Source organism: Euprymna scolopes, chromosome 14, assembly GCF_053919585.1.
Source record: "Euprymna scolopes isolate OS-2025 chromosome 14, ASM5391958v1, whole genome shotgun sequence".
In the NCBI taxonomy this organism is placed as follows: Eukaryota; Metazoa; Mollusca; class Cephalopoda; order Sepiida; family Sepiolidae; genus Euprymna; species Euprymna scolopes.
The window spans coordinates 24857840-24883798 of record NC_136495.1 but is presented as its reverse complement, the minus strand read 5'-3'; the positions used below and the strand labels follow the sequence as shown (position 1 = coordinate 24883798).

Genomic DNA, 25959 nt, shown 5'->3' with positions numbered 1-25959 from the left:
AAGTATGTTAAATCTAGGCGGGAAATATTTTGATTGGAAGGAGTTAAAGTGTTTGTCACTTTTTTTGTTTTTTTTTTCCTAATTTTATTTTAAGTTTCTTAACCGGAAGAAGTCTTTACGTAGAGGTGCGTATAAACGTGTTTTCGTCATATGTCACTTATTTGTCAAAGTGGGAACTTCCGGTCAGCTAAAATAAACGTGTCACTGCGAGATAAAAGTGCGATTAAACAATGTTCATCTTAGAATGTCACATAAATTCTACTTCATTACACATGTCAATTGCAGTTGATTCAACACGCAAACATATAATACTACTAAAGCTTATGTCTAGAATTCTAATTCCGATTCTGATCAAGATGATTTTAGTTCTAGAAATGTCTATAACTTTACTTTTAAGATAAAACGATCTTAAAAAAAAATGAATTTATGGAATATTGCTTAATTAGTGCCTCATTGTTATTGACCAAAATGTAATGCAGATCTGAAATATTTGGACTTTTGATCCAATAACTTTGTAATGCAGATCTGAAATATTTGAGCTTTCTAACCAATAACTTTGTAATGCAGATCTGAAATAATTGGACTTTAAATCCAATAACTTTGTAATACAGATCTGAAATATTTGAACTTTCGATCCAATAACTTTGTAATACAGATCTGAAATATTTGAGCTTTCGATCCAATAACTTTGTAATACAGATCTGAAATATTTGGACTTTCGATCCAATAACTTTGTAATACAAATCTGAAATATTTGAGCTTTCGATCCAATAACTTTGTAATGCAGATCTGAAATATTTGAGCTTTCGATCCAATAACTTTGTAATACAGATCTGAAATATTTGGACTTTCGATCCAATAACCTTGTAATACAGATCTCAAATATTTGATCTTTCGATCCAATAACTTTGTAATGCAGATCTGAAATATTTGAACTTTCGATCCAATAACTTTGTAATGCAGATCTGAAATATTTGAACTTTCGATCCAATAACTTTGTAATACAGATCTGAAATATTTGGACTTTCGATCCAATAACTTTGTAATACAGATCTGAAATATTTGGACTTTCGATCCAATAACTTTGTAATACAGATCTGAAATATTTGGACTTTCGATCCAATAACTTTGTAATACAGATCTGAAATATTTGAACTTTCGATCCAATAACTTTGTAATACAGATCTGAAATATTTGAGCTTTCGATCCAATAACTTTGTAATACAGATCTGAAATATTTGGACTTTCGATCCAATAACTTTGTAATACAAATCTGAAATATTTGATCTTTCGATCCAATAACTTTGTAATGCAGATCTGAAATATTTGATCTTTCGATCCAATAACTTTGTAATGCAGATCTGAAATATTTGATCTTTCGATCCAATAACTTTGTAATACAGATCTGAAATATTTGATCTTTCGATCCAATAACTTTGTAATACAGATCTGAAATATTTGGACTTTCGATCCAATAACTTTGTAATACAGATCTGAAATATTTTGACTTTCGATCCAATAACTTTGTAATACAGATCTGAAATATTTGGACTTTCGATCCAATAACTTTGTAATACAGATCTGAAATATTTGGACTTTCGACCCAATAACTTTGTAATACAGATCTGAAATATTTGGACTTTCGATCCAATAACTTTGTAATACAGATCTGAAATATTTGAACTTTCGATCCAATAACTTTGTAATACAGATCTGAAATATTTGATCTTTCGATCCTATAACTTTGTAATACAGATCTGAAATATTTGGACTTTCGATCCAATAACTTTGTAATACAGATCTGAAATATTTGGACTTTCGATCCAATAACTTTGTAATGCAGATCTGAAATATTTGAGCTCTCGATCCAATATCCTTACATCATCAACGCTCTGATCTCCATCTGGCATCAATTGTGATGAATGGCTCTCGTCTGGGTGAGGCCCCATGTTTTGGCAAGCTTCTGGGTTTGACCTTTACTCCTGATCTGAAATGAAACACGTACACCAAGTCTGTTGCCAAGGTCGCTGGAAAGATGGTGGGATCCTTCTACCGCTCCAGAAGATATCTCACTACTGATGCAATTCTCTATCTATATAAAAGCCAAGTACGTCCAAGGATGGAATACTGTTGCCATATCTGGGAGGAGCTGCTAAAAAGAGCCTATCCTGCCTTGACAGAGTACAAAATAGACTTCATGGCTTAGTGGGGGATGCCCTTTTCTCTACCCTGCAACCTCTCTTCCACAGAAGAGACGTTGCGAGCCTATCCTTTTTTTATCGTTATTTCCATGGCAGGTGCTCGTCTGAACTCCAATCTCTGGTCCCCCCTCGCCAATCTTTCACAAAAAACACCCGTCTAGCTGAATCCACTATGAAAAATTTCCCCCACTGTGCCTAATCAAAACGCGGATTCCATGAACAAAGCTTCTTTCTTAGAACTGCACGCCTGTGGAACTCTGTTCCGTCTGCCTGCTTCCCACCTGACTACAACTTGGATGTCTTCAAGTCCAATGTTAACAAATTCCTAATGAACAGCCTCCTTAAGTAAACACTTCATCAAATCTCCACACTAACGTAATGTACTTGAAATAACCCTTATCCCTGAGTGGCTTCCGGGCCTTGATAAGTGGTGATCACTGTGTAAAAAAAAAAACAAAAACAAAAAAAACTGTGTAATGCAAATCTGAAATATTCGGACTTTCAAATGGGAGGTTGTCCACTTATTATGAACCCCCGAAAGACTTCAAAGAAACTAAAAGTTGGTAAATATTTATCAATACATATTAAAGTTCATAAAAAATCAGAGGTATTTGAATTTTCATAAAATTTTCATTGCTCCTTTGTTTTTAACTAAATTAAAGTAAATATAGCTCATAGTACCTACCTTTACACCTAACAACTGTATTCCCAAATTCATAATGATCGGTTAATTCGTTTAGGACTTAATTCTATACACAGAAGCATATAAACATATATGAATATTCATTTATTAATAGAGATTTACCTATGTTTACCTAATATATTTTATCTTTAATAAATTCTGCCATAGTTTAACTTATGAAAATGTATATTACATGCATTGAATGAACTTTGAGCTCAGTTAATTTACAAAACTATTTCTTCGACATTCAATGGCAGAGAGAAAACAAGCAAATATTTATTTGTACTTAAAATATATATATTCTGATGAAATGTATGTATGTATGTATCTATGTATGTCTAAAACTTTCGACAGAGGGACGGATTTTCACGATATCAATATCGTTTTGAAGCTCGACCTTTCGGACAATAAATATCGAAACATTTGCTATAAACATTAATGGCTTCACCCTAAACTGGGCAATTTTTTACAAGGATGGGTCGCTTTTTCTGCCGGTATTTTCGAAAGTCATCCCTTTTTTTTTTTGATTGACTAGCCATAATTTAAACCTTCGCCACTTCCAATTTGGCGATGGACGCAACAGCAGCGACGTCACATTTTTTTTTCCTCCTTCACGGTATAGGTTCGAGCCTGCCTACTACCACTTTTTTTTTTTTTGCCCAACACACACCTCAAAACACCCGGGAAACGCCGGGCACCCAGGCTAGTATATAACAGTACTTCTTACTGCATAATTATTGTGAATGAAAGGATAAAAGTCATCAATTCTAGTTGTTTGGTTATGTATGAATAGATCTTAGTAAACCACTAACTTATTGACAAAAGTGCAATGCAACTCTTTGTGTGAATTATTTTAGTTTATGTGAACTGCATTGCTCCTTGCCATAATGTGTAAATATTATCTTCTCTTGTCAATATTTCGCTTTCTAAAAAAAAAACAGAATTTGTGTGTAAGGTGTTAACTTTGGTCCAAATCGCCTGTTCCGTCTTTTCTCAAATTATTTCCGTTATCGATTATATTATCGATACTTATCGAAGACATTCCGATACAAAATCTATCTAAGAACACTGCCAGACAAAAATGTACCTTCGTGTGAAATTTCATAAAAATCGGCCCAGCCGTTTTCGAGTCCATAGGAAACACACACACACACACACACACACATACACACACAATTCCTTTTATATAATAGTAGATAGATTAACACCGAAACTTTCAACTCAACAGTAAAAATTTTAAATACCTTGGAATTTAACAGATTAATAACCAACTAATTATAATGAGTTTTAAAAAATAAATATAGCCAAACAACGACAGAAACAACAAACAAAGTCTAGTGCGAGATTCGAACCCTGAAAGATAACAAAATATTTAAATTAAAGGCGAACACTGTCACCATTCGACCACTAAATACATATGCTTCGAATGTCAAAGAGTTCGACATATATATTTAAAACTAGTAGTACCCGCTAACCGGCGTTGCCCGGTGGAAGCGTACGCCCCCTTGAAAAAATTAAAGTATGGTTGTTGTTGCTGTTGTTGTTTGTTGTTGTTGTTGTTGTTGTTGTTGTTGTTGCCCAACCCCAACCTCCTCATGTTACGACGCGTTTCGGAATAGAAACCCCTAACCCCTCATGGTAAGAACAGCTATGGGAACGCAGTAGGAAACCCGCGTGGAGAGAGATGAAAAAAAATATCCATTTAGCCGTTGAAGCTGTGGAAATATTGGCTGGTTACCTACCGGCCTCCGCCGCAAAAATTAGTTCGTCTCTAAGTTTTATTAAAAGCAAAAATTTATGTAAGAACGAAAACATGGAATCCTATCCTAAGGAACTGAAACGAAACTTCTTTGTGCATTTATCAATTATTATTATTATTATTATTATTATTATTATTATTATTATTATTATTATTATTATTTTATTAATTACTGCAGTACTTGGTTTCAAATAGTTCACTTACCACCGTAACAAATAAAAATAAAATTAAAATAAAAAATAAAAATAAACCCCCAAAACAAACTAAAAGAAAACAACCCAAAAGCAAATGAGGGTTTATCGTTTCATTTCGATACAAATAAATAAATAAGGAAAAAAAAGTAATAGAACTGTTTAAATTCGATAAAAAAAATAACTGAGAAAAATGTAGAAAAAAACACGAAATGTTATACGTATTTATTGCAAGGCATAACCCTGTTTAAATGTTAAACCTTTAAAAAAATCGATTCATTACATAGGTTCGAACGTGCAACCAGTTAGTTATGACGCGAATCCGATAGCGACTGCTCCACCACGACGGCACCAAAATAGCTCGTTTGTTTTGGTTTTATAACAAATAACTGGACGCGGTAATGTAATGAGGTCAATACATGACGATGATTCCCTCTCTCTCTCTCTCTCTCTCTCTCTCTCTCTCTCTCTCTCTATCGTTACGATAATTCTCTCTCTTTCTGTCTCTGTCTGTCTCTCTCGCTCTCTGTCTCTTTCTTTCTCTCTCTCTCTCTCTCTCTCGCTCAGTACAATGGTCGAATGTAAACAAAACAGAAACTCTCCCTCTGATCTGTCTCTGTCTCTGTCTCTGTCTGTCTGTCTCTCTCTCTTTCTCCCTCTAAGCACATTTAGAGCGAAAGAGAAGGAGAGAAGAATGGAGAAAGAGAGAGAGAGAGAGGGGAGTGAAAAGTAAATACCTCTGTGGTGTTCAGTAATCGCTTTATTTTATGTAAAACGTCGGTCTCCTGTATCGGTAAACGCATGTTGGATAACGGCTTGCATGTTCGGTTTAGTTAACAGAATTGTAATCTGGAATAAGGGATCGGTCTGATTCAAGCCAATCAGAATAGCAAAAATGTTATAAGGGAGAATTTATTATTTTTCGAATCGACGGACGGGAATTTAACATTTGGGCTATTAGTTTATGAATCAATTACGAAGGGTGTGATAATAATATCCATACCATGTGTAAAAATTATTCGGTGTCTATGAGGATCAGTAACAGGGCTTCAGAATAGAGGGGAAAATCGGGACTACTTCCTCTGTGCGATAGTGCTGGTGTAGCTCCCCGGAAGGAATCTATGATTTTATTTGAACACCTGGATGTATCAGAAAAGTATTTATAAAGTTACATAAGATAGTGGCTAATAGGCTAGATATAAGAAATTTGTATGTGGCATCTTTTGTAAACCTACGGTATTTTGGACCAGAAGGGGAAAACTGCGTCTCTTTTATTATATATAGGGGCAATCTGATTGTTTTATACCAAAACATAAACATGAATACAAAATTTTTACAATTTGTATTAAAGTGAAAAATATGTTTATCAAATATTTTTTGTACAATTTTCATTATAAGAAGAATAAATGTTATTTCTTAAACGTAAACAATGCGTAGTTGTTCGGTCAGTCAATAGGGTGCTCTAAAATGTCGGAATTTTTGTTTGTAATGTTATCTTGTACGCACATTTACTTTTAAAAACGGTTCAAGAACTTCTAACATCGATTAGGACATCGGATCGAAAGAGCTGAATGTCATGCTTACCATCACGGAGCAGTGATGACAGATATTCTGGCTGAGGGCACCACAATTACCTGAACCTATAATACTTTACGTTTGAGGAAATTAAGAGAAACTATCAAAATTCCATCCAAATCCTCGAGTTCGACAGAAACATTCCCGAGTTCGACAAGATACCCCTGAAGAAGGTCGAAGATTGCAGCGATCGAAACGTCAACCACACTCAAGATGAGAAGAATATTCAGATGAATCCAAATAATACGAATAACCAATCCTCATCTAAAAAATTCGGAAACATTAATTATATTTATTTAATGTATTTATGCTATCTTGCTACGTTCATAGTTCCAAATTTATCCAGTTTTTAAAAGAAACTTTCGACTCACATGAAATTTGAACTCGGATATTAACATTGTAAAAAACTACTGCTTTAGTAATGTCTACTCTGCCTATTCCCTTTTTTCATCCAATCACATGTTTCTATTTGCAACAAACTACCAAAACACCACAAATTTCAAGTTGATCAAATTTTGATACGTGAACGGTATGCGTTTATAGTGTTTCTTTTTTTAAATAATCTCCAAACTTTTATCTCTGGTGAAAACACGCTCAGGGTTGAACCAGTCTTTTTTCATACCCAAACATTTGTTCTTGGAATCTCATATGTTTTTGTCTCGGATTTTAAAACGTGGCTTAAACGATGGAATTCGAAACCACATTTCCATAGATACTTAATGATCTATACTTTTTCTATTATTTTATTTATCTCCTCGCTAGATCAAGTATGGTTTGATGAAAGTATTTTCTGGAACGAACTGGATTCGACATTGGACCACCAAGGTTTTCAATCCGTGTCGTTAACCATTTAGCCATCGTCACTTTTTTTTCAACGGATTTTGTCCTGCAAAACACCCTGAATCGTAGCGACCCATGCACGGCTCTCCTGAGCCCAGTTACAAGAGACGGCTGCCCAATCGTGATTCCACCGCCGAAGACTGACCAGCTGTGGACTAAGGAGCCCAATCAAGTCTTTTTTAGTGGGTGCTGTCTATATTCTCGACTATCCACTGACATGCGATATCTGATGCGTCTCATAGCACTCTTGTGTAGCTACAAGCTGTAGTTATCCTCTCTCTAGTGAATATCCATCTGTGTATGAAGAGGAGTCACACCCTTCATGAGGTAATCATGTTAATGTGCTCGGTCATAAACAGAACACGGCTGATCTAGAGGAATCTAACCTATATAAATATCTCCCTCCATCCTTTACAGATAGTTGTAGTTGCTGTGATGATCAACAACAATTAGGGGCCTCGACAGAGAGAACATGACAATAAATTCCAAAGGCGTCTTTATCAGAAACCGGCGGTTACTTTTACTCCTTCTGTTCGTGCGTCTGTTAGATAATCTGCGATATATGGAAGTTTCCCACGGCGTAGAACTGATGACATTTCCTTTGAAATTCCACATGATCGACACAATTCAATGTGTGGTTCCAACAGGATTGTTCGTTTTTATGATTTGATCTTTCCGGCATACAGAAGATCGTTTTATATTCTTAATCTTCAAATCTTGTATTCTTAAATCAGTAAATCTTAAAAATTAATTCGAAAATTGCTTCTTATTCTCCGTTGTTTTTCTTTTCTTTTTTTCTTCCTATGTTTCAGCCCGCCGGTCTACGAATCATTTATCCCAGACTTGAATGATAATGGACAGTGGCCAAAGACGTCGACGTTACAGTCACGGAAAACCTCCGGGAGGCAACAGCAACGCAAGGACAATTCGTCCACAAGTCAAATATACGGCAACTCAATCCTTATTTCGTCACAAAAACTGCGACCAACCCTCCATGCGAATATTATATCGCATTTCCTCGCTGAACTTGACACCTTGTAATATATATATATATATATATATATATATATATATATATATATATATATATATATATATATATATATATATATATATTGACATCGCGGCGATAATAGCAGTCGCAAAAAGCGTCGCTGTTGAATCAACCGGTCAACATCTTTAATGACGAACGTCAGTCATTTTAAATATGGCGGACACTGATGTGTCGTGGCGGGAAAAATAGATTTATGTTAATATAAGTGAATATTTATTTTTATATAAACATCCAAGGATTTTTATTTTTCGAACTGTTTCATTGCCGAATTATGTTTAGAATGCAATGAAACTGAATTGTGTGTGTGTATATATATATATATATATATATATATATATATATATATATATATATATATATATATATATATATATATATATATATATATATATATATATATATTAAATTACAAATCAACTTTATATCCTCCAAAACAGTCGATGTAGTGTTGGAAAATACTTGAAGCTGAACACTAAAAAAAGAAAAGATGATGATGATACTATTTCAGTCGCTGCTAATTTTAATAAATCAAGACCGACAAATAACTATGACATGTCCTTTTTTATTTCATCGTGACATGGAGGAGAAAGAAGTGAGATGACCTACTCCGTTTAAGTTCGTAATTTATACGTCTAGATTTACCTGCTCACAGCTGAAATTTTTTTTTTTATCTTCTAATATGTAAAAGAAAAAAATCTGTATATATGTGTGTATATGTGTGTATGTGTGTGTTTGCATGCCTCGCAAAAACTTCCGACAGGCGCATCGTAACGTAACAAAATCGGTATCGTTTTAAAGCTCGGTCTCTCTGACGACAAATATCAAAATTGGACAAAAACATTAATTCCTTCACCCTCCACTAGGAAGTTTTCCACAGGCAGGGGTCGCTTTTTTCGTCGACATTTTCGCAAGTCATCGTCTACTTTCTTAATTCCAACGCTTGAGACTTCCGGTTTCGCGATAGACGCGTCAGTTAAGACGTTAGGTTTTTTTCCATCTTCTTTTCCTCCTTCGCATTACGGGTTCGAGCCTCCTGCCATCCTACTACCACATTGTTTTTAACAATTCTCTCCATCCGGGCTGCATACTGTTGTTTTTCCACGCCCCTGCTTCTACCGCTTTTGGTGACGGTGCATAAAACCAGACCCTGAGTTTCAAACATGGCGGCTGGTCTGTCAATTGAATTATGGAAGCACAAAATGGATAGAATACTTCCGCTATTTTTCAAAACTGATTACTTTTTGGCAAAAGATTAAGATATTTTTGCTAATATATTTTTTATAACATAGTTTTTTTTTTTAAATATAGTTACGTTTTCTATTTTTAATGTACTATAGCTAAATATATTTTATTTACATATACTTTATGTAAACTTGCGCAGTTTATTACGATCGTCGCCGATAAAAAAACATGTTTATAGTTAACTATATTTCATGTTTAGTTTTTAACTTCCATATAATAAAAATATATAAAAATACGTAAACATTCTTAACCTATTGATTGTGTTTTTAGTCGAATATCTTTTTCAAACAATTATGTTTATTTTGTCAAACGCAAAATCAAATGATAAAGAAAGTTTACGTATTTTTATATATTTTTATTATAAGGGAGTAAAATAAATAAACGTAAAATATAGTTAACTATAACAATAATATTTTTTTTAAATCGACGACGATCACAATACACTGCACAGGTTTAAATACGTAAATAAAATATAGTTAAATATAGTACATTTAAAAATAGAAAACGTAAAAAAAAAACGTAAATATGTTAGAAAAAAAAATATGTTAAAAAAAATATGTTAGAAAAAAATATGTTAAAAAAAAAACGTAAATATGTTAGAAAAAAAAACGTAAATATGTTAAAAAAAAAACGTAAATATGTTAGAAAAAAATATGTTAAAAATATGTTAGAAAAAAATATGTTAAAAAAAATATGTTAAAAAAAATATGTTAAAAAAAATATGTTAGAAAAAAAAATATGTTAAAAAAAAATGTAAATATGTTAGAAAAAAAAACGTAAATATGTTAAAAAAAAAACGTAAATATGTTAGAAAAAATATATAAGTAAGCGGGAGTATTGTATCCATTTTGAGCTTCCATACCTCAATTGACATACCTACCGCCATGTTTGAAACTTAGTGTTTGGTTTTATGCACAATTACCCCACTTTTTTAACACCTCTCTTCACCCTTGGGGTTCCTTACTACACCATCTCTCTACACCGAGCAACGCCGGGTATCACTGCAAGTTAAAAAATATGTTCTATGAGGTCACTACTATTTCTGTTCTTTCCGTTCGCACACTTGTCAAATGTAATTTTCCTTATTCGACAGACAACCACTTACGAAAGTTCAAAACAACCTATATTAATATATAACATGGTTTACTGCATGATTATATTTTTCATTCTTTGCTGTTCTATTTTTGAATTCATATCTTTTTATTTCAATTGATTTTTGATAAACAAATTGAATGCTATTTTCACGCTTTCACAACGACCCGTAGTATAACGAATTAACTACTTGGTGAAATTCAGTTTTAAGTGACACTCTTCTAGAGGTTGCAGGTTGATACTAAGAATTCAGTTGCGACACTTACTTAAGACTTTTACCCGTTTATGATAAACGGTATAAGAGCATGCCACCCTCATGGATTAAATAAAGGGTTCCTTTCGAAAACCTATGCAGATTCCCGAATTAAACAAAAATATTCCATAGTTCAACAAGATACCCATGAAAAAGGTAAGAGATTATATCGGCCCTTAAGATGAGAACAGTAGTCTGAATAATTCAAATACTACAAATTATTGACCCTCATCTCAAAAATTCAGTAACTATAATATATAATAATGGGAATAGAGCATTATTATTTTACTAGTAGGATCTGTGAAATTCCGCGGAATGAATCAACAAATATATTTTGATAAAGTTGATATTTTTCTGGATAGCGCAAAAAAGATTTTTTTCAACAGAAACACATTTAAACACGCAGAAAATATTAGTTTATTTACATTTTTCTATGAAAACAGTCTTCGTTGTATTTTAAATGACCTAAATGAGATAAATGAATAAATACTAATAAATAACCAGAAAGTAATATTGTGCTACATAGTTCAATACAAATAATAAAATCACGTTGTAAGAGATAATCTTTAATTTACTCCTTCAGTCTTTCTCAAATCATTGCAACAATGGTCATATATTATTATTATTGTTGTTGTTGTTATTATTATTATTGCTGTTATTATTATTATTATTATTATTATTGTTATTATTATTATTATTATTATTATTATTATTATTATTGTTATTATTATTATTGTATTTGAAAACGAGGCTAAAGGGAAGTCACTCTGATATTCTTTGAAAAATCTGGATTTAAAAGAACTACATCGTTTTTTTACATAGGCATCACCACTTATCAAGGCCCAGAGGCCACTCGAGGATAAGGGTTAACAGACTTGTTTAGAGCAGGACTGACAGGGAAAGTAAGAGAGAAAAAGAAACGAAATGTATTTTTGTAGCACATAATAAGGTAAAGCCGTAACAATTACCCACTAGTATGGCATCGAGAGGCCCTACAAGAAACTACTGTATGGTCCAGAATCCATTCACCAAATGGCAATACAGCAGCCTCAGTACTTTGCATCTGCTGATAGGACAGCCTCCTTAGTGGTTAATCCAAGATTCGGGTCCCTGACTATCAGACGGATAACGTCAGTTCAGATAAAAGATTTACCTCCAGCACCCTTACTAGTAATATGGCCACAAGGATAGACATAGAAACAGAAATTTTCCAACATCTCTGACGACTGTTTACGCAAAATACTGCCAACCTAGAATACAGCTTTTTCTTCTTCCTTTGACAGAAAAATCACTTATTAAAAAATGAAGACTGAAGGACAAATAAAGAGAAGCAAGAGTAACGGGAGCATCCTTTACTTTATTACGTATTAAGAAAATATGAAAAGAAATATGTTCAGTATATATCCGATTATGTTCACTCTTATGTAATTTTTATTTTTACAAGAGAGTTACAACATAGCCAGGTCCAAAGATAGGGGTTAATGAGAGTATGGGGATCACCAAGGCAACAGTGTAGTAATCAATCGTTAGTGGTTTAAATTAGGTATAATTTGATTATTTAAAGTGGGCAGCTAAACAAAATCTCGTTTACATTCGACTTGAAGACGACAATATTGTAGTCAGCTGGAAAGCAGACTAGTGGTATAGGCGGGCAGTAAAAAAAAAAGAAGCTCTGTTAATGAAATTTGCGTTTAGATTAAGACACAAATAGGGAGTGAGGGAAATTGTTGATAGTGGTTGTAGCAAAATGAATGTTTTGTGAAGGTTTGATACGGGAGACTATAGATTGAAGCTCACACGAGCACTTGCCATGAAAATAACAATAGAGCACAGACAGCCTTGCAACATCTCTATTGTGGGAAAGAGGTTGCAGTAGGGTATCACTTACTAGATTTCGAAGTCGGTTTTGAACTCTTTCAAGGAAGGATAGAGTGATCCGAACTTTTAGCTTCCGAATTCAGCTGACACAAAGCCTAACATTTGGAGTTACTAACTTGCAGAAGCAACGGAGAAAAATGAGAAAATAGTTTATTTCAAACTGAGATAAAGGGCATCCTGTGACATGAGATTGTCATGTTTTTGCGAACCGTGGATTTTACTTAATTTTTGTATGCTGTGGATTTGGCTTAACCAAGTGGAGTACAATACCTCAAATTTTGCGAGTTGTGGGTTTCATTTTTTAGTAATAAAAAAGAGCACAATACAAAAAAAAAAAAAAAAAAAGAGAGAAAGAGTACGAAGTCATCATGTATGAATTCATCATGTGGATTTAACTCAGTGGAAAAGTGGTGACGAATTCTTTTTCATTCTCTATTTCTTTCAAGGTTCTCTCCTTTTAAATATCTTATGTGGTGTTTTAACGGCTGCCGGCTCAATTTAAATGACATGGGGACTGGCATGTTCACGTGAATTTCGTCGATTTGCACTTTTTATCCCTATATTTCGTTTCAATAAGTAATCCTCCTGACAGAGGAAATTATTTGACTGTCAGCATTCAATGTGCTGGAAATTTTAGCCCCGCCGTGCTACCCTGCAGTTGAGAACTTTAAGAGACTTTCAATTTTCTCTTCTACTTTTCTTTTCAATTCCACTGAGTTGTTGATTTTATAAAAATCAAAATAAACCAAAATAATAACATTTAATTCTCTGGAATTGTACCCTCCTTTTCATTTTTGCATTTGTTGAACATTTATGCTTTTTACTAACCTGCCGAACAAACTTGCTAATCTCACTTCCCTCTTTATGCGAGGAACACAAGCATATAAGCCCATACCCTGTTCGGTACCATATGAAAATTTTGCCCCATAGGTTTTTGTTTGATGGTATAGAGTTGGGTGGCGCATTTCCAAGTGTGGACTCCCTCTCCCTTTACTAAGCTGAAACGGAGCAGATCTACGTTCATGCATGGATTGAAAATAACCATAGCGCTCGATACAGATATGGAAATGAAATAATAGATCACATGTAGTTTTATTTTAGACTAGCAGTACCCGCTAACCGGCGTTACCCGGTGGAAGCGTGCCCCCCTGGAAAAAATGAAAGTATGGTTGTTGTTGTTGTTGTTGTTGTTGTTGTTGTTGTTGTTGTTGTTGCCAACCTCAAACGTTCACATGTTACGAACGGCTTTTGGAATAGACACCCCCAACTCCTCATGGTAAGAACGGCTATCGAGAATGTCAAGGACGGGTGGAGAGAGGTGGTGTGGTAAGGGTATTGAGCAACCCCCAACCGCAAAAAAAAAAATAAATAAATAAAATAAAAAATAGCAGCGAAGGGAAAAAGAAAATAATTAGATGCAGTAAACAGCCCAGGTGGAGAGAGGTGAACAAAATCTATTAAGTCGTTGAAGCTATGGTAATGTTGACTGGTTACTTACCAGCCCCCGGAAATAAAAATAGTTTATCTTTGTTTTATTAAGAAGCAGAAATTTATTTAAGAACGAAAATATGGAATCCTATCCTAAGGAAATGAAACGAAACTTCTTCCGTGTATTTATCATTTATTATTATTTTTATTAATTACTGCAATGCTTGTTTTCGATTATTTCACTTATCATCAAAATAAAATAAAATAAAAACAAACCCAACAAACAAACCAAAAGAAAACACCCTAAAAACAAATGAAGGTTTTTCGTTTAATTTCGACAATAAAAAATAAAATAAAAAGGAAAAAAAAAACAAATAAAATTGTTTGAATTCGATAATAAAAATAACTGAGAAAAATGGAGGAAAAAACACTGTTGTGACGGTCTGAATTCGTTGTGTTTTCAATTACGAAAATAAGGAAACATGTTATCCAGTGGGGGTACCCGGCGTTGCTCGGGTGTGTACAGGTGATGTATTAAGGATATTGAGTAAGGACGAGGTGTAAAAAAAGAGCATGGAAAAATAAAAAATATATATAAAGAACAGGAAAATAAGGAAACAAACGAAAAAAAAATCACATAAATGTTAAAACTTTCACTAAAAAATTAAAAAATATTTATTACATGGGCGCGAACGTGAAACCCGTAGGTTACGATGCGGTCCCAATATCTACTGTTTCACGACGACGTAATCGATATAACATCGTGTTTGTTAATCTATTTAAACCGATTCAAGAAAGAACGCTAGACACGCATGTGTGGCTGCCGAAGTGAATTAAAAAAGGGAGCATTTTTTGCAACCCTTGCTGAATTCGTTGTGTTGTCAATAACGAAAATAAGGAAACACGTTATCGTACATTTTAAATAATGAACCCCCCCCCCAAAAAAAAAGAAACGAAAAATAAAAGAAATGTGGATTATATTTGTTGTGTTGTTAAATAGTTGTGAATCCTTTTTAGTTGTTTAAAATGTAATTGTATTTATGTAGTGGTAAGCGAGGACAATAATGTTAAGTTGTCGAAGCGTTCGTTAAATACCAGGATTAGTTTAATTCTGGAATTGGAGAATGACATGCATCAGCCAATCATAAAAGCAGGAACATGCCTCGGGAGACCTTATTATTTTTTGTTTCTAGGAATGGAAGGTGAATGTTATATCTATGAGCTTACGGATCAGTTATGAAGGGTGTGGTCTCAATATAATTACCCAGTGTGTAAAATTACGTGATGTTGGTGCGCAACGGTGGGATGACGTAGTGATAAGGTGGAAATTGGGAACGACTTCGTCTGTAGGTGATTGCGATGATGATAATATCACTCCTATGATTAAATCTAGTTTTTTTTTATAACGAACGAATGTATCTAAAATGTCGTTCAATAGTTACATAAGATATTTGTTAATAATGTAGATATAATACATTTGTATGTGCCATCTGTTGTTGCAAACCTACGGTACTTTGGTCCAGAGGAGGAAAACTGCGACCTTTTTATAATATATAGGGATATATATTATTACCTAGTTTTTTTTTTTCTATCCGTTAATAAACTACAACGCCACTTATTTTAAACGTATATTTTCTCTCAGGAGTTACAAATAAAAATCCCTCGATTCAGCTCAAAACGGGTGTGGGAAAAAACCGGTAAGCTAGTTTCACATTTTTTCCATACTTTTAATCATGAATATCAATAAAACATGTTTTCCATTCATAATTGCAATACATAAATTTTGCACCCCACAAAAATATTTTATATATATATATATATAGATAGAATCATCGAGCAATTGCATCGACAACGGACAACGCCAGACCCAAAGTGGGGTTCGATATACTGCATCTCTAACAGTGACGTACTCCGACATAGGCGCGAACCCAGATCGTCGCACTCATGAAGTGTGCAATACGGACGACCTAACCATATGGGAGGGTTGGATCAAATACAATTGTATTTGCATTTCAATTGTATTTAAATACAATTTTAATGTAATTGTATTTGTATTTTTAGATTTAGGAATAAATGTATTTGTATTTGTATTTGTATTTTTAGACTTAGGAGTAAAAGTATTTGTATTTGTATTTCTGGTAACCTAAACGAAAGTATTTGCATTTCAATTGTTAAAAGTCAGTATTTGATCCAACCCTGTTCACATACATGTTGCGTACGTGTACCAGTCTACCAGCCCTGTCCACTTCCAGTCACACACGCTGCTGCTAGTTGAGTGACGATAAGTCTGTGAGTCAAGTAGCTTCAATTCAGGGTTGCCAGCTTGGCTTTTTTAAGGCCAAATTTCGCGAATTTGGCTTTTTTTGAAGCAGTTTGGCTTTCAAAATTTTTTTTTTTTTTTTTCAAATTTATGCTTCAAATTTGGCCTTTTTCGGATAATTTTATATAAATATTTATTAAATATGGATTATTAAAGAAAAAGTTATAATAAAGTAATTTAAACAGTTGTTTGGATGTCTAAACTTGTAGATTTAAAAAAACAACTTTTGACCTCCCACTCCCATTCATGGATTTACACCCTCTCTCACTAAGCGAATCTCACACCTACATGTTTAATCCGGTTTCACAGTTACTTACTAAATGTCTATATGGACCCTTTCAAAGAGTTCACAGAACTAGAAGTCGGCAAACAGTGTCAGATAAACAATTCGAGTACATATGCACTTATGTTACCGTGATGAAATGACATTAAGAAAGCCATTCTTAACATTTTTTTTTTTACTATTCTGTATTTTCACCCAGCAATTTAATAAAGATATAGTAAAACTTGAATTTAACTCACAAATACTATTAAAGAAAAAAAAAAGAAATAAAAAAAAATGCACGGTAACATAAGTGCATAAGCACTAACATTCGTATTGGGTTTGTTTTACAATCCAAAGATTCGAAAAGGTCAAAATCAAATATGGCAAATGCTATCAAAGACAAGATAAATTACTCTTTTACCTAGCTGAGTAGGTATTTAGTGGTTTTACTTAATGTAAAATGTTTATTCGACTTGAAAAACAAGCAATGTCAACCTGTACGCGAGCACAAGAAACAAAAATGACCGCGTAACAAATGCATTGCGGCCATTTTTCCTTGTGCTTGTGTAAATGGTTGACGTTGCTTGTTTTTCAAGCCGAATAAACATTTTTACGTTAAGTCAAACCATTAAATACCTACCCAGCTAGGTAAAAGTAAATTATCTTGTCTTTGGTAACATGTTATGATTTTTTACCGCTTTATCAAATCTCTGGATTCGAAAACAAACCGAAAAAAATAAATAAAATAAATAAATAAATAAATAAAATATATTACTTTATAAAATATTTATTGATTTCTTTGTTTTAGAAAAAAAAAAAAATGGTGCTTTATGCACTTATTGTTCCGCGCTATTTTTAATAGTATTTTAAGTTAAATCCAAGTTTTACGATATCTTTATTAAATTAGATGAAAGTACAGAATAGTTACAAAAAAAAAAAGAAAAAAGAAAAACACTACTCCCATAATGGCTTTCTAAATAATGTTATTTCAACGCGGTACAATAAGTGCATAAGAATCAAAATTGTTCTGGCACTGCTGCGGACTTCGTGTCGCCTATTCATCTGGATCACCAATTAGTCGTTTAACAAATTTACTATTAATTTGTTATCTGTCTACAGAATTTGAACGTAACTTTTTCTTTAACCCTAACCATAATTTTCATAGTTTGACAAAAAATCAGTTGGTTCGGTTTAAATTTTGTAAACAAAGTATTAATAATGTCTTAATGGCATCAGAAAGCAAAAAGCTTAAAAAAAAAAAAAAAAAAATGAAAAAATAGAAAGCAATAGAAAGTATTTTTCTTTTCCTTAGATACTTTTAACTTCATAAAAAGACAAGTAAATAATGGCCATGAGAAAATAACAGTTTTCGTCCGTTTTGATTGAAAATCAACTTTGCATAACGGTTTTACCGCTAAACTTAAAGAAATCAAAATTACTGATCATTAAGAAATTTAATTCTAAATTTATTTTTGATTAAAAACAAAACGTTAATCTATTTTAAATTAACTTTTTAACTTACCGACTAATTTCTTCAAATGAATTTTATTTAAAGAATTATTATATATAAAGGTATTTTATTTAATATTTACCGACCTCATGGTTTGAAGAAAATATATATAACTAAATTAAAATTTAATCAATTTTAATCATTTACGAAAAAAAAAAAAAAAAAAATTTTAACTTGAAAATAAAATTAAAATTTTTTGTTTATTAAAAACTAGCGGGGGTACCCGGCGTTGCCCGAGTGTTTGTTTCCGGGACGGGGGGGGGGAGGAGGAGGAGTTTAAAAAAATGTTATGGTAGGTAAGTAGGAAGGATCAAACCCGGAGTCATGAGTAAAAGTAGGAAAATAACGTGTGAAAAAAAAAAAAAAAACATCTGCAACGTTAACAGTTCGGCCACCAAGAAAAGTCCATTCCAGTTGTTTAGGAAAAAAAAAAACAAAAAACAGTATGGTAGGTCGGAGCGAACGTGAAAATATAATGTGAATTGTCCAGCACCACGCCACAGAGCTCTGCAGCTTAGTTTATTGATTTTAAATCACTTGACATGATAGAACTACGAAGCCAAACCGGTGTTCTCTTCTCAACTGTTCCTTGTGAACGATCTCCAAACGGTGTTAAGTGGTGACAGGGGGAGGAGGAATTTTTAAGAGAAAATATTTTACCACTTCCATTGATCTTAACCGATTTTGGCCGTGACTTCTCAGCAGAAAAAGTATAGAAATCTAAGATTATCGAGGAATTTGAGAAATAATAAGCCTATAACAAACCTCAGATATTGTTCTGCCGTTTGTGCATAATGTATTTGCATGAAATATCTTGATTTTTAATCCTATTAAGGTCAAAATCCCACGGGAAAAAATGAGTTCATTTTATTTATATAGAGAGAGAAGAAAAAATGAGTTCATTTTATTTATATAGAGAAGAAAAAATGAGTTCATTTTATTTATATAGAGAAGAGAAGAAGAATAGAGATAAAATTTTTCAATTTTTACAAAAAATGTTTTTAGACATTTTCTACGAAAATAAATTTAAAATAAGGAATAAATGTTATATTTTTTATGAAAATCTTAAGTTTCATTTGCTAAATGTAAAACGCTATACACGCGATTAAGACACGTCTTAAGTATATTATCACATACGATTGAGACACGTCGTAATCTTAATGGTATATTTATTAAGATATGAATTATTTTAACGTTTAAAATACTATACTTAAAGCTAGAAGTCGTGATCTAAAGTGTATGTCATATTGCTTAGATTAATGTTATTTTATTATTCATACCGGTTTCATTATTATGGCGGACCTGAACGACCCCCCCCCCCACCTAATTTTAACCGGTATTTTTATTTGTATTTTGAGATTAAGGAATAAAAGTATTTGTATTTGTATTTTTAGCGTTAGTATTTGTATTTGTATTTGTATTTTTAGAGTTAGGAATAAAAGTATTTGTATTTGTATTTCTGGTAACCTTAACGAAAGTATTTGTATTTGTATTTCAATTGTTAAAAGTCAGTATTTGATCCAACCCTGATGGGCAGTACATCGAAACCCACTTTGGGTCTGGCGTTGTCCGTTGTCGATGCAATTGCTCGATTCTATCTAATTCTGGGTTCTATCTTTATCGTGAAAGGTGTATGTGAACGGGTATTTATATATATATATATATATATATATATATATATTGTTGCGGGGAGGCCTGAAGGTGGTTAGCCAACTGACCGTGCAACTAAATATATATCAGACACAAGGACAAGGAATGAAACAACAGGACAAAGAAGAAATGACAAACTCTGGTGGTTTAGTTTAAAGACGAAGATTCGCCTTTTATTTAAACAAACGAAAGGGTGGCAAATGCAAATTTGTTCACTGGGCGATGCTGGTCCGGGATCCGTCGCCGGTGTATTCGGTAAGGGGGATGCTTGTCGGTTCGCCGTAAGCTGGAATGACGTCGGAGGAATCGGCGTGGTAACTGATGCATGCGGGTGATTGTTTGACTTGGGTCCGACTGAGATGTTACTGATACGTTAGCCTCAGGCTATGAGAGGAACGGACGGACAATTGGCAACACTGAGTTTTCAGCATCCACTAGGTACGGACGGGCGCTCGGATCGGACTGACACTGAAGGAAGAAGTCAGTGTATGAGAGGTACAGACGAACGAATTAGCAAACACTGAGGGTTCAGTGTTCATCAAGTACGGACGGACGCTCGGATCGGACTGACACTGAAGGAAGAAGTCAGTGTATGAGAGGTACAGACGAACGAATTAGCAACGCTGAGGGTTCAGCGTTCATCAAGTACGGACGGACGCTCGGATCGGACTGACACTGAAGGAAGAAGTCAGTGTATGAGAGGTACAGACGAACGAATTAGCAACACTGAGGGTTCAGTGTTCATCAAGTACGGACGGACGCTCGGATCGGACTGACACTGAAGGAAGAAGTCAGTGTATGAGAGGTACAGACGAACGAATTAGCAACACTGAGGGTTCAGTGTTCATCAAGTACGGACGGACGTTCGGATCGGACTGACACTGAAGGAAGAAGTCAGTGTATGAGAGGTACAGACGAACGAATTAGCAACACTGAGGGTTCAGTGTTCATCAAGTACGGACGGACGCTCGGATCGGACTGACACTGAAGGAAGAAGTCAGTGTATGAAAGGTACAGACGACATGGAGGCCAGAGTCGTGGTGATGATGTGGACTTCTACGGCGTGGAGACCGGAGCCACTGTAGTGGTAGTGGACTTCTACGGCGTGGAGACCGGAGCCACTGTAGTGGTAGTGGACTTCTACGGCGTGGAGACCGGAGCCACTGTAGTGGTGGTGGACTGGACTGCTACAGTGGTGAGACTGGAGTCACAGTGATTGCGCGAGCGTCGAACGGTTAGGGAACCGTGAGCAAGTGCAGAGCTTTGCCGAAAATATATATTTTATTGCTTCGTAAAATCAACAAACAATTTTTAAAACAACAAAATTAGGCACAAGGCCCTAATCGACGTTTGGGAGGGGAAGGGTTCAGGGTCTTTGTGACTAAAGTAATTAAAAAGGAAATGAATGTAGACTTTGGAGTCTTACTCTCGACTGGCAACATTTACCAAAATACCTCATTCACTCTATGGATCTTAAACTAACTAATAAATCCCCAGCGTTTAAGAATGAAAACAATATTTACAGTTGAAGAAGAGTTGTCTGTATGTTTGTGTATGCATTTTTTTTTTTTTTTTTTTTTTTTTTTTTTTTTATTAAGGTGTGTGTGTGTGCATGTGTGAAAAAAGAAAGTTCAATTTCATTAGAAATAAAAAAAAAAGTTTTGCCGAAAAACCAAGCCAACGAGCGGCGAAAATATCGCCGAAAATATTCAGAGGGCTGCTAGATACCGGGGACGGGCAGGAAATTGTTTCTATTTATAAACAACAGTTAATATTAATTCCCGGATGTGTTCTTTACGAGCAGTCGATGCTGAAGGATTTCGTTGTTTGTATTTCAAAGTTTTTTCCAGGAAATTAAAGTTTGTTGTTTTTGTTATTGTTGTAGAAAAGATGTTTTTTTTAAATTTCTTTTCTACAACGGGGCCCTGAAATCACGTGACAGCCGCCGACATTGCTGCTGCTGATGATTTTGGCGAAAGGCCCTCAATTGGTTGTCGTCTGTCGCGCTGTTGTTGTTGTTGTTGTTGTTGTTTACTTGCTACTGCTGATTTCGGTAGAGTCTATTAATTGCTGTTCGTTTGTAATGCTGTCGTTGTTGTTGTTGTTGTTTACTTGCTACTGCTGATTTTGGTAGAGTCTATTAATTGCTGGTCGTTTGTAATGCCGTCGTTGTTGTTGTTGTTGTTTACTTGCTACTGCTGATTTTGGTAGAGTCTATTAATTGCTGGTCGTTTGTAATGCCGTCGTTGTTGTTGTTGTTGTTTACTTGCTACTGCTGATTTTGGTAGAGTCTATTAATTGCTGGTCGTTTGTAATGCCGTCGTTGTTGTTGTTGTTGTTTGTTAGCGGCCAAGCCGCGACAATATATATATATATATATATATATATATATATATATATATAATCTCCTCTTAATGTCTAATATATATATATATATATATATATATATATATATATATATATATATATATATATATATATATATATATATATAAAATGATATATTTTCTTATAATGTGTACATGTTAATATCTGTAAGACATCATTTAGGTGCGGTTCTCAAAAAGCTGGTTAAACGAGCAAAAACAACATCATTTCCCTTGTAATGATTCTATCTTTAGCCTAAGAGCTAACGTCCGGATCCTTTGCCCTCTTCTGAACTAAATGCCCTTGCAAAACACCCCTTAACTCGTTTTATGACTCACGGAAAGCGACAACCTTGTTGAATTCGTGTATGCACTATTTGAAATACAGATAGTCAGTCCTCATTTTACGACAGTCTTACGTTTTCATAATTAAATTAATACTAAATTTTAGGTTAGTCGGATTTTAGGATATATATATATATATATATATATATATATATATATATATATATATATATATATATATATATATATAAGTGAACGTATCTTGTGTGTCTGTGTGTGTCTGTGTGTGTACATTTCCCTACACAATAACTCTGTCAATTTTCAGTCTACAGACTCGAAATTTGATATACAGGGTATTGAGATTTGAGAAAATCTATGTGATCGGTTTTCGGCCATAAATTTGGCTGTTAAGGGGTCAAAGTTCAACGATTTGACCTTTGAGAACTCTACCAAACTCTTCCGTCAATTTTTGGTCTAAACACTTGAAATTTTAGATATAGATTCCTTGGACATGGATTTAACTTAATAACTTGGTTTGTACCTAAAACAATAAATGGTAAGGTCAAAGTAAAAAAAAAAAAATTGATCTCTGCGGTCTCTACCAAATTATTCAGACAATTTTTGGCCTAAACATTTGAAATTTGACATAAAGGGCATTCAGAGATAGGGCAAGCTTTATAATCGGTTGTCGAAAATTTGAGCTACCAATATATAAATGTATGTATATATGTTTTCATGTCTGCCTAAAATTTTCGATAGAGGCGACGGATTTTCACAAGATTAGTATCGTTTTTAAGCTCGGCCCTTCAGACAACAAATACCGGAAAATTGGCTAGAAACATTAATTTCTTCACCTTCAACTGGGCACTTTTCTACAGAGAGGGGTAGCTTTTTTTCGCCGATATTTTCGAACGTCATCCCTTCTTTTTGATTGTCAAGTCTTAATTTAAACCTACATCACTTTCGGTTTGGCGGTGGTCGTAATCGCAAAAACCTCACGTTTTTTTCACATTCATTTCCTCCTTCGCGGTACGGGTTCGAGCCTGCCTTCCTACTATCACTTTTTTTTTTTTTTTTTGCTGAACACACACCTCTAAACACCCGGGCAACGTTGTTCCCATAATTCCCAGTTTTCTGTCTTCTTCACTTGATCGTGTATTTTATTTTTTGTTGTATTCTTGTTGAGCTAGTTTGCTGCATTCGTTTATTATGTCATTTATTGTTTCGTCTCTTTGTCTACACAGTCAGCATTTTCTGTTGTGTTTTGTCGAGATTTGCTTTGATGCAGTTGGTTCTTATCACATTATTTCCAATTTTCCCTTTCTCATAACTAGCAGTGCACACATTTCCATACCAAATTCCATTCAGATATTCGGACTTAAGATTCTGGTTGTCTATTTGTGTCTCTAGTTTCTTTTTGGTTCTTGCAAAAAGTTTCAATTCGTCCTTGTACATCAGATGGTTCTTTTTTTTCTCATCTGTATCAGTGAACTTGTATCCGTCTTGGCACTTCTTCTTCTTTTTTCTTCTTCCTTTTCTTCTTCTTCTTCTTCTTCGTATTATTATTATTATTATTATTATTATTATTATTATTATTATTATTATTATTTGTAGAATTGTGCACCAAGTTCAAACTAATACAACAAATGCACCTTCACAAGATGGCTGCATCATTTTCTGAAGTTCTGAAATAAATGGATGTGAGAGTGTGAAAACGTCTTTTCCTCTAAATTATACAAAAAAAAAATAATTAAAATAGTGATCAGGATAAAATATAAATATCAAATAAAATGTATGAATCATTCCGTCATAAACAAAGGTTTCACAATTAATATAACTTGTCAGACTGCAAAAACGTGCAAAATAAAAGCGTGTTACTTGCCATAGTAATGTTTTCTTGGATACGAGGTTCCTTGCTGCAATTTTGATCCACTTGAGATTTTCCAAAATAATGTGCATACCAGATTGTGGACCTCATGATGAGTCAGTGTCTTATGTCCATAGATTAACAACTGATAACCTCAAGTGATTCCACAATGTAGTTCAAATGGTATCTACACATATTCCAGTATAGAGGGTAGTGTTGCATTTCTGTGGTTATCAGACAGTTGAGCCCTAAGCTGATGGATTATGTTCTGTTGCAAGATGCAGTGGGTAGCAAAAGTATTTGTAACATTAAGGGTGTGAGTTCCATTATAGAAACGTTGATATAATTTAAATAAAATAAAATACGCATCAAGTGCGCTTGAAAGCCAAATCACAACGTAATATTAGGAAAATTTCCGTGGCAGGTGCTCGTCTGAACTCCAAGCTCTGGTCCCCCTCGTCAATCCTTCATGAAAAACACCCGCCTAGCTGAATCCACTGTGAAAAATTTCCCCCACTCTTTATCTGTGCCTAAATCAAAACGTAGATTCCATGAACAAAGCTTCTTTCTTAGAACTGCATGCCTGTGGAACTCTGTTCCGTCTGCCTGCTTCCCACCTGACTACAACTTGGATGTCTTCAAGTCCAACGTTAACAAATTCCTAATGAACTGCCCTCTTAAGTAAACACTTCATTAAATCTCCACACTAACGTACTGTACTTACAATAACCCTTATCCCTGAGTGGCTTCTGGGCCTTGATAAGTGGTGACCACCGTGTAAAAAAAAAATAAAATAAAAACAATAAACAAATATTTAACTTATTTCACTAAATTTCAAACAAGTAAAATATTTGTTTATTTTCCTAATATTACGTTGTGATTTGGCTTTCAACCGCACTTGATGCATATTTTATTTTATTTGTAACATTGTTGTAACGACAAATATTATGCACGACAAATATTATGCACGACAAATATTATGCATGGCAACTAGCTACTGCTTATTCTCTTTTCATGTGATATTTAAATACGCCATTAAAGCAAACTGGGATTCTTATGTCAAGAACAAGAAGAAGCAACCTATTTTAATTTAGGCGGACTAGCACTAAAAATATTTGTGAAAACAATTTTTTATATAGAAATCGCTCCAGACAAGACATGAAGCGTCTTGATGAAAGAAACTTTTAAAAAATACTACTTTAAGGTAAAAAAAACCCTGCCAACATTAAGTGCTAGATGAAATAAATTCTGACCTAGAAAATAGCAATTCTTTCTTCTTTGTCAGAAACATCGTTCCTAGAATGTGAGGACTATAGGACAAAATAAAGAATATAGGGTTGCATGACTGTTAAAAGTAAACCGAAGATCAACTTTCTACTTTACTTAAGAGAAATGCTTACAACACCTGGTATTCCCAAGCGGCCACCCATCTAAGTACTGACCAGGCCTTACGTTGCATCAAAAATAAAAAATAAAAAATATTCCTTTAAATTAAAAGAAA

The 25959-nt window shown here is 34.0% G+C and overlaps 1 protein-coding gene across 5 annotated transcripts in view; it reads left to right on the top strand.

Annotated features, from left to right (window-relative positions):
* LOC145292916 (uncharacterized) overlaps positions 1-25959 on the top strand; it is a 122546-nt gene that overhangs the window by 87649 nt on the left and 8938 nt on the right. Inside the window, exon 7 of one of the 5 annotated variants that reach the window (XM_080139073.1) lies at positions 8061-8333. The exons of 3 other annotated variants lie outside the window; for them this stretch is intronic. In XM_080139073.1, the coding sequence (XP_079995199.1) occupies positions 8061-8289 (229 nt within the window). In that variant the 3' untranslated portion in view covers positions 8290-8333. Of the gene's footprint in view, positions 1-8060; positions 8334-25959 lie in introns of those variants that run through there. One more of the 5 variants, XM_080139076.1, reaches the window with a different exon arrangement.